Source organism: Neovison vison, chromosome 8 (assembly GCF_020171115.1).
Source record: "Neovison vison isolate M4711 chromosome 8, ASM_NN_V1, whole genome shotgun sequence".
NCBI lineage: Eukaryota > Metazoa > Chordata > Mammalia > Carnivora > Mustelidae > Neogale > Neogale vison.
This window is the reverse complement of record NC_058098.1, coordinates 1,400,120-1,415,367: the sequence shown is the minus strand read 5'-3', so window position 1 is coordinate 1,415,367 and position 15,248 is coordinate 1,400,120. Positions and strand designations below refer to the sequence as shown.

The window sequence follows — 15,248 nt, the reverse complement described above, 5'->3', positions numbered from 1 at the left end:
CGGCTCCGGCTGGGCTGCGAGCTCTGCGCGCCCAGAGCCGCCGGCGTCTTCGCGGGACGGGTCCTGCCGCCGCCTCCAGGCCACTCCTGCGCCCCGTCCGGCCGTCTGCCCGGGTCCGCGGCTCCTGGCTGCGCGAGGGGCACCCGCAGGCCGCGGATCTGGGCACTTGCCGGCGGGTTCGCCCCCGCCGCCGGGAGGAGGCTTCGGGGCGCCGCCCTCGGCACACGCCCTCGCCCCGCGCGGGTTCTGTGCCCTGCAGAGGGCGTGGGGCCGGCAGGGCCAGCGCCATGAGACAGCACTTCCTGTCCCAGGGGAGGCCACTGCATGGCCGCTGCCCTCTCGGACCCCATACCCCTCTCGCAGTGGCCGCGGCCCCTCCTCCTCATCTTCACTCGCCACCCCGTGTCCAGCCTGCCCTCTGCCCTCTGCCCTCTGCCCTCTGCCCTCTCCCATCGCTCTTCAAAGCCTCTCCCGCGCCTACGAGCGTGGACGGTTTTCCATCAGGTAGAAAGTGGGGCTTGATCAGGCGCCTCCAAGGGCTCATGGGCAGGAAGACTGTGCTCTGAAGGCCCCTCCGGGGGGAGTCCCCGTGCCGGAGGTGGTGCCCCTGCCTGGGGTGGCGCCCCTGCCCCTGATGCCTGCTGCCTGGGGAGCGGGGGAGCCTCTGCCCCAGCTTCAGCGTCTGCGGCTGCCTGCCTGCGGGGTGACATCGGGTGAGTTTCTCGCCCTCCCTGAGCTTCAGTGCTCTGTCTGTAAACTGGGGGTGCTACCGGGTGTGTCTCGTGGGGCCCCGGTAAGGGGGAGTGAAGCCAGGACTGTGAGGCGCTGTGCTCAGGGGATCGTGGAGGGACAGAGGGAGGGAGGGGTCTTACCTGCTCCCTGCTTCTCAGCTCCACACCCCTGCTTGTCTGCAGCGTGGGGGCAGAGCTGGACCCTGGGGTGCTTCTCCTCTGTCAGCAGGCACTGAGTGGCGTTTGGAGGGTGTAGGGGGAACACGGGCAGGAATGGGGTCTTCTCGCACGGTCTGTTGTGCTCTCTCCCTGGGCTCCCACGCCATGTAGCCTCTCAACTCCGCCCAGGGTACCCCGGGCCAGCCCTGGCCTACAAGTGAGATGTGAATGGAGCACACAGCTTTTATTTGATTTCGGGAAAATCAAAGCCACTTTGAACAACAGGCGGTTTCGCACACACACACAAATGTGCACATCCACACCTCTACACCTCCCTCTTGGAAACTCAGCCCCTGTGGTTTTTGGGCCGGCCGGCAGGCCACAATGAGCAGGGCAGAGCTGTGCTCCAGAGGTCCGGCCTGTGCTCCCAGTTTGCCCCAGGCCTCACCCAGCCCAATCAGCGACGGGTCTCCTGCTTTTGCCTTGCAACGGGCAGTTCTCAAATTTCTCAAACTTCATGTGCTGGCTTGCCCCCAAGACCTGGATTCGGTGGGTCTGGGAACCTGCTTAACCTCTGGCAGAGGGTGCTCTGAGACACACCGTCCTGAAGGGAGACCGGTGCAGGGAGCAGGAGATCCCGGAGTGCTTGCCGGGCAGTCCTGGCTGGGCGCCCTAGGGCCTGCAACGGCAGGTGTGGGACCAGGGCTTCTGGAACAGCCAGTGAGGAGGGGACTCTTTGCAGGCTGGTGTGCATTTTCTGTTCTGTTCCCCGCAGCCCTCCCCAGTGGTACCCCTCTGCAGATGGGGCTGGTTTTGTTCCCCAGGCCTGGATGCGTTCCAGAGCCTCGCAAATCCCCTGCAAAGGCAGGTGGAGACCCAGCTCAGCCCTGTGGAACATGCCGTCTTCGACACCTGTGATCCCGGGTGCCCACGCCCTCCCAGCCAGCGTTTTGTGGGGCTCCACAAGGGGGCGCCTGAGACCACCGTTCAAGCTCCATGCTGGTCAGGGAAGGGTGACTGGGCAGCAGGGCCCTGGGAGTCAGGGATGCCAGTGGAGTCTGGGATGGTGAGAGGTGGGGGCACTGCCCAGGAAGGGTGGCCTATGAGTAGCCGGGGTGGGGGCTGGGCTGGGCTGGAGCCTGAGTGACCCCTGCCTCCCTGAACCCTACTTCCTAGGGTGTGGGGGGAGCAGCAGGACCAGCTGGTCATTTCTGAGAAGGGTAGAGATGGAGGGGTCCAAAAAACCAGCCAAAGACCCCTTCTTGGCCTTCCCAGCCCCTGTGGCCACGGGCCAGGACCCAGTCCCCTCCTGCCCTGTGCTGGGCCGTCTGCTGGGCTGGATGTCAGGTGGGGAGCCGCGTCTGGGCAGGCTCTGGTGCCCCTGGGAGCAGCCCGCTAAGTCTCCTCCCAGCTGCTGAGGCTGGGTGAGGGGCTGCTGTCCTCAGGGTGCCTTGGGCTCCCGGACCCCTCATGAGCTGCCAGGGGCTCCCCTGGGTTCCTTCTCCCCGGTGACGGCTTCTTGGAGGCTGTGGAGAGTGGACCAAGGTTAGGCGGGAGCAGAGCAGTGGGCTGTCAGTTCTCGCTCACGGCGCCACTGGGTTCTTGCCCAGGGCCCCGTGGATGGGATGGGGGCGAGGGGAGCTGAGCACGTGGGAGCCCACCCTGCTGGGGCTGACCTGTTCCTGGAAGCAACAGACACCGGGGCAGAACTGGTTGGATTGGAGGGTGAGCGTGGGCAACTTGTGTGGGGGGTTGCTCTCTGCAGGTGTGTGACCCTGAAGCCCATCGGGCCTCAGTGCCTGGATGCCTTGCTGAAGGTCTGGGACCTTCTGGATAAATCGAGCTTCTAGGGAAATGCTCTTAGGGTGCCCATGGCATTGGTGGGTGCCTCCATGGACATGGGGTACAGGAGAGGGCTGTCTGTCCTTGGGACCTTACTGCCAGGTCCTGCAGAGATGCTGGGCCCTAGGCTCATCTCTGATGCAGAACGAGCTCAAGTTCTGGGTCGGATGAGTCCAGTTGGAATCCTGACCTCACGTGCCAGCTCTGTGACCTTGGGCAGGCCATCTCACTTCTCTGAGGGCTAGTTTTCCCATCTGTGAAATAGCGATGACATCCCTGGGCAGGCGGTGAGCTCCAAAGACAGTGGTTACGTTTGCCACCTTGAACCCCGGCACGGATGCTGCCTTGGCGCTGAGCAGTGCCAGCCCGGGCGGGTCGGGGCCCTGCTCTCACTGACCAGCAGCATGTGTGTGGCAGAGTTCGGGTTCCTGCTTGGCGGCCCCATCTTGGCCCAGCGGGGAGGACTAGGAACAGAGAAGGCTTGGCCCCGAGTGGAGGGTGAGGTCGATACCTCAACACCCCGTGGACTCTGGCGCCCCAACATGCCCAGCAGGAAGTGGCTTGAAATCGGGCAGGTGTGCTGGCCTCCCCCACGTGTGCGCCAGCAAACGCAGGCTACTGTCCCTTTTCCCGGCTGTGGCGGCCACAGCCCAGCCTGCCTATCGCGGGCAGCTTGCAGAAACGGCGGGGCGGCATCCGTCATGAGCTCAGGCATTTGTGGGCGCCCGGCGGCCCCGCCGAGCTGCCTCTGCGGCCAGAGCAGGAAGGGGAGGGTCGTGCTGATGCCCTCAGGCCCGCTGCTCCCGCTGCCCTCCGGGGAGGAGCCCCCAGGCACCAGCCTTGGCAAACATTCGAGGGCCCCCAGGGCCTCAGCCTGGGCAAACACCTCTGCACCCAGAGGGCTGCAGCCTCTGTGCTGCTCCTCTTCGAAGGTGGGCAGGAGGGCCCGGGAGTCTCCCCTCTAGCGAGGGACAGGGAGACCAGAGGGCTTTAGGACCCCAGGCCTGGGGGCTGCTTGTGGCCCAGGAGACCTCCTCCACCCTGATAACAAAGATGGTGAGAACCACAGTCCTCAGCCTTATCTTGCTGAAATCTCACACTAGCTCTGGCATTGGCCCTCCCCCTTTCTGGGGGGGAAACTGAGGCTCAGGTTGACGGAACTGGCTCGGGCTGCACAGTGACCTGAAGAGAGCCCGGATTTGTGCTGTCCTAAACTCGGTCCCCTCTCCCAAGGGGCCTGCGCTAGGAGAGGTTCAAGGACAGGTTTCTGGTTCCTAGCAGCCAGAAAGGTGGGGTGCGGGCAAGATGCTATGGCTACCCCCCGCCCCCACGGCCCCGGCCACCATACCTTTGCACCATGGGCCCGAGGCCCGTTTCCTCTTCTGCGGCAGGCCTTGCCCGCGCTCCTTGGGGTAGGAGCACCTGGGCCCCTCCCCTGGCGTGCTCGGCTCGGCCCCCACCTCGGAGCTCAGGCCCACCTGAGGGGTGTGGCGGTGTGGTCAGGAGAGGACCTTCCCCCAAGCCTGGGACAGCCCTGGCTCAGTGGCCCCACCGGATGTGTGGCGGGAGCTCACCTCATTGTCCGAGGGCTCCGACGCGTCCAGGTCGTCTGCCTCCAGCGCCCGCTCGCCGGCCTTGCTGAGCTCTGCGGGACACAGGGTGTGGGTCAGGCCAGGCTGGGGGCCCTGGAGCCGGGCAGAAGCAGAGACCTTCCTGGCAGGCCAGACTAAGAGTGACACTGAAGGAAACCGCAGCCCAGAGGGACTGCGGGACCGGCCAGCTTCTCCTGCACCCTCCGCAGTGGCCCCTCATCTGAGCTGTCCCTAGACTCTCTCTGTGACAGAGGCTCAGTCCCTGTCTAAAGCCCGAATTGCTCTTCGCTTCCCTGTCCGTGGTCAGAGATGTGCCTGCCCTGGGCCCCTGCTTCTTCGCTGGGTCCGCAGCTGGGGTGCCACGACCTAGACCCAGGGTTTGGCCAGGCAGCCCAGGGGACTGAGCTGGGCCCAGGACAGGTCCTACCCAGCTGAAGCTGACCACCCCCCTCGCTTCCGACTATGGCACCATTTCCTGGGGTCTCAGGACTCTGGGGACTCACCCTTGCCAGGGGGACCATCAGCATCAGGCCCGTGTGGGTGGGGAGGAGGTTTTGGCCTCCTTTTCAGCTCCACTCCTGTCCCGCTTGGAGAGGGCGTGTTTCGCTGGTGCCCTGTTAGAGGTGGGGAGGGACCCTGGGGGGAAACAAGTAAGCGGCTTGAATTCATCTGTGGCAGCCGCCCTGCCCCCAGTCCAGTGTTGGGAAGGCCTGTGAGACGGGCTGTGCCCGGGGCTGCTGCTGGAGGGTTAGCCATCTCCCCTCTAGCGTGAATCAGGCAGTCAGGCTTTCCCCCCGGGGACCGGCATGGCAGTGCCGAGGGAAGGGCACAGCCTGGGCCCTGGCGGGTGCTGGCCTGGACAGGGGGTCTGTGGAGGCCAAGAGCGGGGGCAGGCCCTTACCGCAGGGGTGGGGGGCTCTTGTGACTCTGGAGCTCTGGCTCCCTTTGTGCCGTTGCTGAGTTCCCAGGGTCCAGACTGGGCAGGGGGCTCCGCTCCTCGGGATGGTTCCGGGCTGGGAGTGTGGGCACTTGGAGGGCTGCGGGAGCCCTGCCGGTCGGGAGGCTTTGGGGCATCCCGGCCCCGGCCCCGCTCTGAAAGGTCCAGGGGCTTGTCTGGGACGTGGTCTCTTGTGGCTGTGGCTTCCTGTCCCCTGGGGCTGCCTGGGCCTGTGGGCTGTGTGTGTCCCCCTCCAGACGGGGCTGCCTCAGCTGCCTCTCCCTGGGGACCTTCCGAGTCAGAGCTGACTGGTGGGGAGGGTGGGGTCCCCCCTGGCGTGGGTGGGCCCCTCCGCCGGGCGCTGACCCTCCGCCCCTGGGCCCGCAGCTGCTGAGAGAGGAGCAGGTGCAGCGCCCCTTCCAGCCGAGGGTCCCGCACATCCACCAGGGCCCTGGGCAGCCCCAGCAGGCCGGCCGACTCCTCCCAGGCCTCTGCCTCCCCAGCCTTCAGGCCCTGGGGGCGGGGGCCACGGGGGATGGTGGGGGGTGCCTGGGGGCTGCAGGGCGGGCTCTGAAGGTGCAGAGACAGGTGGTGGTTCAGGAGGAAGAGGTGGTCAGCCTGGAGGGAGCGCTTCAGGGACTCACGGGGGGCCCGGGAGGCCGGCAGAAAGCTGCGGGGGGAGGAGAAGCCCCGTCACCGTGGCCCCGGGGTTAGCCTCCATGTCCCAGGCGAGCTGTCCCAGGTTACAAGGTGGGTCGCGGAGGGGGGCGGGCCCACGTAGACGGTGGTGGAGGGGCCAGAGGCGACCTGGGGCCTGGGGTCTGAGCAGGGACCCGCCCATGAAGATCTTTCTCTCTTCGGGACCTGGGCTTAGGCTGTCCCCGGCCCACCTGTGGACGATGTTCTCGGACAGGAAGGATGGTCTGACCTCACGTCTGAGAGGGGTTCCCAGGCCTCCGTCCCCCGCGGCTGCTCCCATGCCCCGTCCCCCAGCCCTGTCCCACCACCTCTGGAAAGGTGGGACCAGATTCCTGGACGCGTGCTCAGCTGGGGCTGCTCCTGGTGGGGGGTGGGCAGGGCCTCACCTGTCCAGAGGGAGGCTATGCTCATAGGGCGGGCTGGGCGGGCTGCTCCTGGTCAGTGGCAGCGGGGGGGTCCCGTTGGTGGGGCCCTGGTCGGTGGAGCAGGCCTGGGAGCCGGGCCGCACCACAGCGATGGTCCCGTGAAGCTGGTTGGAGATTCGCTGGGGGCTCTGCACGGGGTAGACGGGTCAGCACCACCCTCTGCCCTTGTTTTCTGTGTGACTTTGGGCAGGTCACCCACCCACTCTGAGCCTCGCCTCCACCCAGGGGTCCCTGCGTGGCACCCAGGACAGACAGCTGGACCGGCACAGACGGGGGCCGCCCGGCAGAAAGGAGTCCTCACCACGTCCGGGGCCCGAGTCTCAGGCAGGTTGGCACTCGGGGAGATTTTGGCTACTGGAGATGTCCTGTGCCCTGTAGACTTTTCTGTGGGAGGAGAGGTGGTAGGCAGGCCAGATTGGGAGGCCCTCCGACGGGTGGGCGGCGCAGCCCCCCCAACCCCCAGGGCTCCGCGATCTTGCAGGGTCCAGCTTTCTGGTCTCTTGTCCCTCCGAGCACCTTGTCTCTGGGGACTCGCACCTGGATGGTCATCCTGGGCCTCCTCCTGGCCTTCCAGCGTCTTTTCCTTGATGGCCTTCCGAGCGCCCGGGGAGGGGAGTAGCAGGGGTGAGGGGGGGTCTGAGGCACCCTCCCTACATTGGGGCTTGAGCCTGACTCCAGAGGGGAGGCAAAGACAGGGAGGGTGAGCGAGAGCAGCGCCCCAGAGGCGATCAGAAAGACCAGGGTACCCTCCTGGGGGCCAGGCCACCCCTGCGGGGACACTCAGGGGACCGGGAAAGAGCCCTCTCTGGACACTGCCGGGGGCTCCACTCTCGGTGGCTGGTGCCGCCGGGCCAGCTTCTCTCAAATACCAGTGTCCTCAGCGCAGTCCTGGGGGGGACCCCCACCCCCACTGTTCTGCGCCCTCCTCTCTGCACCCTGCGCCGGGGGCCTGCCTTGGGGAGGGCCTTGGGGCCGCAGGGTGCCTCCCTCCCGCTCACCGTGGGCCTTGAAGCCGCTTCACCTCCTCCTTCAACTTCTCGTTCTCCCCCTGCAGCCGATTCAACTCGTTGGCTGCAAAAGGCACTGATTAGTGAAGGACGAGGGGAGGGGAGGCCGGGCAGGGGCAGGGAGGTCCCCCTCCATGACCTGTGCCCCACTGTGCCGCCAGCCCTTGGCCCGGGGCTTGCACGAGTGGACGGGTGAGGCTACTGAGCCGGCGGCCTGGAGCCCCTCCCACCCCATCCCCCCGCGGCACCGAGCTTGTCTCTGGGGTGTCCCCCAAGGGCAAGAGGGCTGTGCTCCTCGTCAGCAGGTGGGACCTTGGGCTCTATGGGGCACTGTCGTTATAGGGAAGATGGGCTGACGTCCTGGGGGCAGGGGGACCCCCAGCCTGGGTGACTGGCCGGTGAGGGACATGCTGGGGCCCGCTGGGGCTTTGTACCATTGTGTGTTTCCCTAGACCCCAGGTCAGGCTGAGCAGGTCCTGGGGGTCACTGGACCCCCACGGGGGACACGGTGGAGCAGGGTGACAGGGGGTGGGGCTCACTGAGGATGAAGACGTGCTGCAGGCTCTGGAGGAGGGAGTTCTCGAACTCCTGCTGCTTTTTCCTGGCCAGCTCCTGGGTGACCATGCAGCGGTCACACAGGCCAGCCCGCAGCCTGCGGGGGTGCGGAAGAGGCCGCTCTGAGAAGGGAGACGGAGGCCCACGGAGGGGGCACTCCCGGGAGGTGCCCCTGCCGTTCCCAAATGGCAGAGCTGGGCTTGAGGTCGCACAGGGAGACCCCTGCCGGGTTGACTTTGCCCCGAGCTTCCCGAGCTCCGCCTTCCCCCGCGGCCCCAGCCGTGCCCAGGGCTCACCTGTTCTCCAGCACTCGCACGTTCTCCTTCAGCGCCTTCTGCTGCTCCCGGAGCTGGTGGTTCTTGGTGCAGAGCTCCTCCACCCGCTGCGCGTCCCTGTGGGGGCGAGCCCAGCTGGTCTTCTGCTCTGCTCTGGAGCCCCGCGCTGCGTCCAGGCCGGCCTCGCCCGCCGGGGGAGGTCCCGGCCCAGGCCCTGCTGGCTGCGCCCTCCACGGGTGCTTCCCCGCAAGCACCGTGCGGAACCCAGCAGCCCAGACATGAGCGTTTACCAGGCCGGGTCCACGCGCCATTCGCACCGCTAGGAGACGGCAGCCCGTATGTGAAATGGGGATGGAGGGGGACCCACAGGCCTTGAGGTCCCCCAAGCAGCGTTCCTACTGGTTACTGTTGGTAGCGCAGGTGCCCGAGTGGACGCGGCTTGCCCACCCACCGGAGGGTCCCCATTCACTCAGGGGGGCTTAGAGATTCCGGGCCTGGGTCCACCTGCTCTTGGAGGCTTGGTCTCGGGCCAGAGACCCGCCCCCACCCGCCACGCTGAGCCTCAGTTTCCCCTTCTGCATCACTGGCTGAGGGCAGGGTTAGCGCCCTGGGCCGTGGCCACTGTCTTTCTCATCGGCTTCCCGCCGGGCCAGGGTCTGTCTGGACTCACCGGCATCTCTCCGAGTCCAGCTCCAGAAGCTTATTCTGCAGGCCTGGAGGAGCAAGGAAAGGAGTGGGAGGTCAGGCCCGGCCACGCAGCAGAGCCCGGGGTACCCCCTGTCCCTGGCTGTCGGGGGGGGCTCTCCGCTGCCTGCCTGGACCCATCACTGATGCCCCAAGGCTGCCGCCCCGGGGGGTTCCTGCTCCGCGCCGGCTGGCAGCTCCCACCCAGTCTCACGGCTGCCTGGGACCCCCAGGGCTCTCTGACTCTGGTGTCTGCCTGGAGATTGGGAGGGACCCTGATGCTGGCTAGGAGTGACCCGCCACCGGGCCAAGTCCCAGAGGAGTGTTTTTTGGGGGGCACAGCCAGTGCTGAAATAAAGCAGGCTCTTTGGGGAAACCGCAGCGAGGGGTTGCCTCTTTGCCACCTGGCTGCAGTGGGACTTGAGCCGGCCCTGTGGTCAGGGCTGGAATGCACGGTGTGTGGGCTACGGCAGAGCTGGCTTGGGGGTCCTGCAGGGAAGCAGAGGGGTTTCAGCTCCAAACCCTGGGACATTCTGGACAGGCTCCAGAGCCATGAACTCCCAGCCCTAGAGGTGGGCGACCATGCTTCTGCCGGACGCAGAGCACCCCTGCCCTGTCCTGAGCGGGACCCCGTCTCAGCCAAGCTTCTGGCTCTCCGCTGGGGGTGCGGCTTTTTCTTCCTGCTGCGCTGTCAGCAGGCCCCTTGGGAGAAGACACTCCAGGGCCACACACAGCCACTCAGGGAGGCTGATCGGAGGCTGGGGAACTGCTATGTGGCAGCTCTGGGCTCTGGGTTAGGACGCCTTGTCCGGGCCTGGAAGGCGCGATCCCCAGGTCTGGCAAGAATTGGAGTTGACCCGTAGGAGTGGCCAGACCAGGTGAGGGCCACGGACACCTGCCCCATGATACTCACCTCGGACCTCGTTCTCATGGACCTCTTTCAGCCTGTTTAGTGACTCTGTGAAGCTCTCCATGGCTCTCCACGGCTCTGGCCCAGACCCCTCCGTGCTCAGGGTACAGCGACGACCTCTGGGCCTCTACTGCCCCTCTGTTCCCAGCCTGGAGAGGAGGAAATGGGGAGAGGTCATGCTGGCTTGGGAAGGGCTGAGCTGAAGCCCGCTGTCCCCAGCGTTGGGCTGGTGCTGTGCAGGGGAGGGTCCCATGCTCTGTGTCTCTCGGAGAGCGGAGTGGGGCTTGTCCTGGCCCACGTGGGGCCGGAGCCTACTGTCTCCCTCTCCAGGTGTCGCTACCACGCCAGGGGAAGTAGCCTGTCTTGGTCCTCGACTCGAGGAGCCCTGGGGTCTGCTGGGTCCCGCCAACAGGCGGCTGGCTGAGCTCTTGGCCTTCCCAGCCCCTTGCCTGCTGGCTTCCCACCCCCACCGGTCAGCAGCGACTGCTGGCTGGCCTCCTACGTCCAGCCAGACCTTTTCTTTCTCTCTCCTGCCATGCCCGCCGGGGCCCAAGCCACCCTGCTTCGTGAGAACACACGCTCAGCCCAGCTGTGGCTCAGGCCCCTGAGGGCCTCTGCCCACACCTGCCTGGGGCCCCGTCACTGTGGTCTTGCGCAGCCACCTGCGGCTGCCCAGAGGAACGCTGCCCCATTTGAATTTCAGTTTGCACTGAAGACAAGCACACGAGGGTTCGCAGCAGCCCCCTGAGGAACAGCCCCGAACTCGGAGCCCCCACATGCCTCTGCTAGTGGCCTCTGCTGGGCGGAATGACCGCTCCCCGCCCCAGGGGCCAGCCCGTGGTGATCCCCAGCCATGGGAGCAGGCCTGATGTGAGGCTCCTGCACGCAAAGCACGGCAGAGTCATGATGCTCTGGGTCTCGGGAGCTGGGGCAAGGGCCACTCTGGGCGTGGGAATTGGGGGGCATCCCTGACTGAGGGGAGCAGCCCCCGTGTGTTCTCCTGGAGCCTGCAGGGCTTCTGGAGCTGCCCAAGGGAGCCCGAACCGTGGAGTCTGGCTCTCGGCAGGCTCTGTGCACCTGAGGTCAGACGTCAGAGCCCTGGGAAGCATCGGCAGGAGGACAGAGTGAGGTCCCATGTCCCGCAGGGGCTGTGGGAGCCCGCTGAGCAGGGCTGGCTGGGGTGTGGTGGGAAGGTGGGGCTTCTGAACTTGTTCTGAGGACCTGCCCAGGCCCCGGGCCACTCCCAAGAGATGGCCAGGGGCCTGGGGGTGGCTGCTGGGCGGCTGCGTGCTGAATGGCGAGGGGTTGGGAGTGTCCTGCCGGAGCAGATGCTCACCTGACAGGGGACGTCCCTGCAGGTTAGGAGACCAGACCCAACCTTTTAGGGCTTGGGAGGGACCCGTGCTCGAGCGGGTATAAATGGTAGTCCCGGCCCCATTCCCAAGTGCGACCGGTCTGTCTAACCCTGTCCGGGCAGTGGGGAGCCGGCTCTCCCAGTGGGGAAACTGAGGCCCACGGAGGTAGTGGTGCCGTGTTCACGGGAACCGGGGTTTGAACGCGTGCTGGGGTTTGTGCGGACCAGGGTCGAGTCCCCCTGTGTCCCGCCGCGCGGGCAACAGGGCCCCCGGGAGCTAAGGCAGTGAGTGGAGGCTCAGGCCAGGGCAGGTGGGGCGAGGAGGGCTGGGTAGGGCCTGAGCCACACCGCTGGAAATTCCACCCCAACCCGCCAGACAGGCAGCTCTCCCCCAGCCCGTAAAGGAGCCGCCCAAGGGAGCCGATGGGGCCCGCAGGACTGGGAGAGGCCTGTGTGGGCTCAGAGTAGGAGCGGGAGGTGGGCTCCATCCCCTGTGGCAACTCTAGGGTGTGCAGGCCGGGCTGGTGGGCTCCGTCCCCCATCCCCAGGCTCCTTCTGCACCCCAAGCTCCCTCTGGCCCCCCCGGTTCCTCCTCTCGGGTGTCGGAAAGACAGGAGGAGATGCTCTCCACTCTCTGGGGCAGGGACACACTGAATGGAGGGACAGCAGGGACAGCACGGACACAGGATGTGCCAGTGGCTGGAAGCAGAGCTTGAAGGGGAGAGACATGTGGGAAGCCCCCTCGCCTCCTGGGAGGCCCAGAGCCATGCAACCCGCAGGTGAGAGTGCCCGGGGACGCCGTGACGGTGGGCCGGTGACAGAGACGCACTGGCCGAGGCAAAGCAGACAGTGCCTGGGCAGCATCTGTCCCAGGCTTGGAGGATCCAAGGAAGGGACAGGAGGTGGAGGGAGGCCGAGGGGGGTTGAAGTCCGCAGCCTCAGCCTTCGGGGCTTTGGGGAAGAAAGCTGGGGTGAGCTGTTGGGGGAAGAGCGGAGGCCTTGGTAGCCCCGATGCCTCCTGCAGGGGCTCTGCGCCCAGGTCTTCCCGGCCGGCGGCTCTGTGTTTGCTGGGCCCGCTGAGAGCTGCTGTGGGGCCCTAGGGATTCTGGGAGCCGAGGTCCAGCGGGCCCGGGGTCTGCACTGGGGCTGGGTTGGGGGAGCCCCCTGCGGGCGTCAGGAGCGAGGCTGCTACCTCTGGGCCTGGGGGGCTAGGGGGCCGATGTGGAGAGAGGCCCGAACTCTGCTCCTCAGGACCCCCAGACAGACCCGGGGGACCCCACCTCTCCTGCCCTGGTTGCTCAGCCTGGAAGGTGTCTGCTAGGGCCGAGCCCCTGGAGGGTGCGGGTGGCAGGAAGGCCGGGTGGCTCAGCCACACCATGACCCTGCTCATCGCCCATCTGCACTGGGCACAAGGCTGAAGCCGCGGGTGTCCCAGCTGACATCGGTGATGCGTGTCCAGGTGACACATTTCCAGATAGCGCATCTCTGCCAGGAGCCCGGCGGGTCGAGTGCTCGGCTGTGTGCAGCTGGAGACCCCCGTGTCTACCGCCTGCGGTCCGTGCAGGAGCGCCGCCCTCTCGCGCGGCCCCCGGTGGCTCGCAGTGCTGTTTCCGGGAGCGCCTCCTCTCTCGGACAAGCGTGAGTCCCTAGCTGCAAAGGGCCTTTGCTAGGGGACAAGATCCCCCACCCCCCAGTTCACGGGGGAGCTCTCAGATTCCAACAGGCACACCCTTGCATCTTCGGACAGCTGCTTGCTGTGCGGACACTTTGGGTCCCCTGAGTCTGGGTGACCATGTCCAGGGGACGTGCCCTTCAGCCCCTGTGCACAGAAGAGGGTGTGCAGGCTCCAGCTGTGGAGCTGGACTGGGCACCATCAGGCTGAGTGGCAGTCTCATAGTGAGGCGGGTTCTTGCCCTGCTCCCAGGCCAGCCCAGCCCCCAACTCTTCTGGAGTCCGAGTGTGTGGCCGAGAGAGCAGGGCTCGTCACCCTCCGGCCGGCTCCCCTTGTTGGGGTCGGTCGAGGGTCTCCCTCTACCCTCTTTGGGGGCCTCTGTGGTGACGGGTCACACGTCCACCACAACTTTGGCCAAATCACGTGCCTGGCTGTGCCTCAGTGTCCCTGTCCCTCAAAGACAGTGGAGATGGATCCTGACCTGGGCTCCCGGAGGGACAAGTGTCTGTGCCTCCTGGGGCCGTCAGGACTCCTTGCACGTGGGCGGGCTGGCTGGGGGTCAGGGACCAGCCTGGGAGCCCTGGGTGCTGGGCACCCAAGAGCACACGGCATGGGACCTCTCCCTGGATCTCACAGTCACCGAGAAGCAACTATGACAACCCCATTTCACAGATGAGGGAGTTGAGGCTCAGAGCGACATCAGCTTCTGTGGCCACCAGCTTGCTAGGGGTACAGCCAGGGCAGAAACCTGTAGCCTAGGCCCCCTAGCGACTCCGGGCCAGTTCATGTGCAGGCAGGTGTCACCGCTGGGGTGGTTTCCAGTACGGCCAGACACAGACCCATGACACACGCGCACGCACGTGTGACGCCCACACATCCAGGGAGGCAATCGTGTCCTCACAATGTCATAGCGCACACGGGCCTGCACCCAGCACACAGATGCCACGCACACGTGTGCCGTCCTTGGTCACTCCCCCTGCCACACGCTCAGCCCTGCACAGGCCCAGGGACAGGCGCACACGCATGTGCACACACGCGCAAATGCCCGTGTGGTTGTGAATCCCACGTACACGTGCGCACATGCACAGAGGGGAAAGGCAGGTGTGCGCTTGCTGGGTGGCTCGGGTAACAGCGGCCCTGCAACCCGACTCCCTGGGGATGGGCTGGCCCTTGGTGGCTGCGTCCTCATCCTCGCTGGCTCCCACCCTGAGGCCTGGCCGGGGGAGGTTGAGCGGGACCTACGTCCCCGATCGTCACTATCTTTCAGGGGACATGGAGCCAGGGGCAGCTGAGGGTCCCTGGTGCCCAGCACAGAGTCAGAGGCGGCTGCACCGTGTACCCCCCACCCCCATGGCTGCCCCCCTTTGCCCTGTGAGGGTCTTGGCCACAGGGCAGGTCCAGATGGAGGGCCTGGCCACCGGCCCATCCCCGGTGTCCCCTGGAGCCACACCAGACTACGACTTCCTGGTGTGGCGGTGTCAGGCCCGGCAAAGCCTCTCTGCACCCTGACCCTCTGCCCGGGAAGCTCAGTGAGCCTCCTTCCCCCTCAGAAGGGGTGTCCCGGGGCAGGGGGCTGTGCCTTTCGGCTGGTTTGCTGACCCCTGCCTTCTGCTCAGCCTGCAGGGGCTGGGGCTCCCGCCTTCAGAGCCAGCACTTCCCTCCAACCCGCCTCCGCCCCCCTCATCTACCCCGGTTGTTGGAGCTGCCCACCTTGGGGTCCCTGGGTACTCACTCACATGGCCCCCCGCGGCAGCGACCTCTGCGACCTCGGGACCCGAGCGCTCCCCACCTGAGGGAGACAGAAGTGAGCAGTGCGTGAACTTGCAGGGGCAACAAGACACAATATTTTGGCCAAACCCGCTTGACGGGTTTTTGGTTCTCTCTGCCAGGAGCAGAAAGGAGGCAGAGACAGCCCAAAGCTGCCACACGGGTTCTGCCTTTGCACAGAAAGTGGCAAAACAGGTCGGGGCTGAATCCACACAGACCTGGGATTGTTTCCCCGCAATTACCAAGTGGCCTGTGCCTCTGGCCCGAGCCTGGCCAGTTAACTAGTCCAGGGGCCTGGGACATGCAGGCCGTTGGGGAGGGGCGGGGGTAAGAGGGTAGGGCGGGTGGGGCAGCAGACCCGCTGGTCTTGTCTCCTTAGGCCAGAGGCCTGCAGCGGCCCCTCTTGCCTCCCAGCCTGGCTCAGTCCGAGCTGGCTTTTCTGGCCTCAGTTTACCCTGTCTGTACAGTAGGGCTGATGAGTGCAGATGTGTTCCTATGAGAGCTTAGGAAAAATCCAGAGCTGTGGTTGTAAGTGTCCCCCCAGGTCTGGGAACCCCCCACCTGGTACTGTGTCCTGCACCCCTCCCAGAGGAGGGAGGGCCCAGGTCGGGGGCATCTCTGGGTCCCCGGGCAGCCTGG

At 66.2% G+C, this 15,248-nt stretch overlaps 1 protein-coding gene across 1 annotated transcript; it reads right to left on the bottom strand.

The window, feature by feature from the left end:
* Positions 1 to 1,119: 1,119 nt before the first annotated feature.
* Positions 1,120 to 14,663, bottom strand: RBBP8NL (RBBP8 N-terminal like). Its single transcript, XM_044262275.1, has 13 exons — positions 14,579 to 14,663; positions 9,820 to 9,965; positions 8,893 to 8,935; positions 8,244 to 8,339; positions 7,932 to 8,044; positions 7,384 to 7,456; positions 6,687 to 7,053; positions 6,347 to 6,513; positions 5,226 to 5,931; positions 4,828 to 4,960; positions 4,307 to 4,377; positions 4,081 to 4,210; positions 1,120 to 2,416 (listed from the first exon to the last, which is right to left on the bottom strand). The coding sequence occupies exons 2-13, from the start codon at positions 9,878 to 9,880 to the stop codon at positions 2,286 to 2,288; spliced, it is 2,091 nt and encodes a 696-aa protein (XP_044118210.1). The 5' UTR covers positions 9,881 to 9,965; positions 14,579 to 14,663; the 3' UTR covers positions 1,120 to 2,285.
* Positions 14,664 to 15,248: the final 585 nt, after the last annotated feature.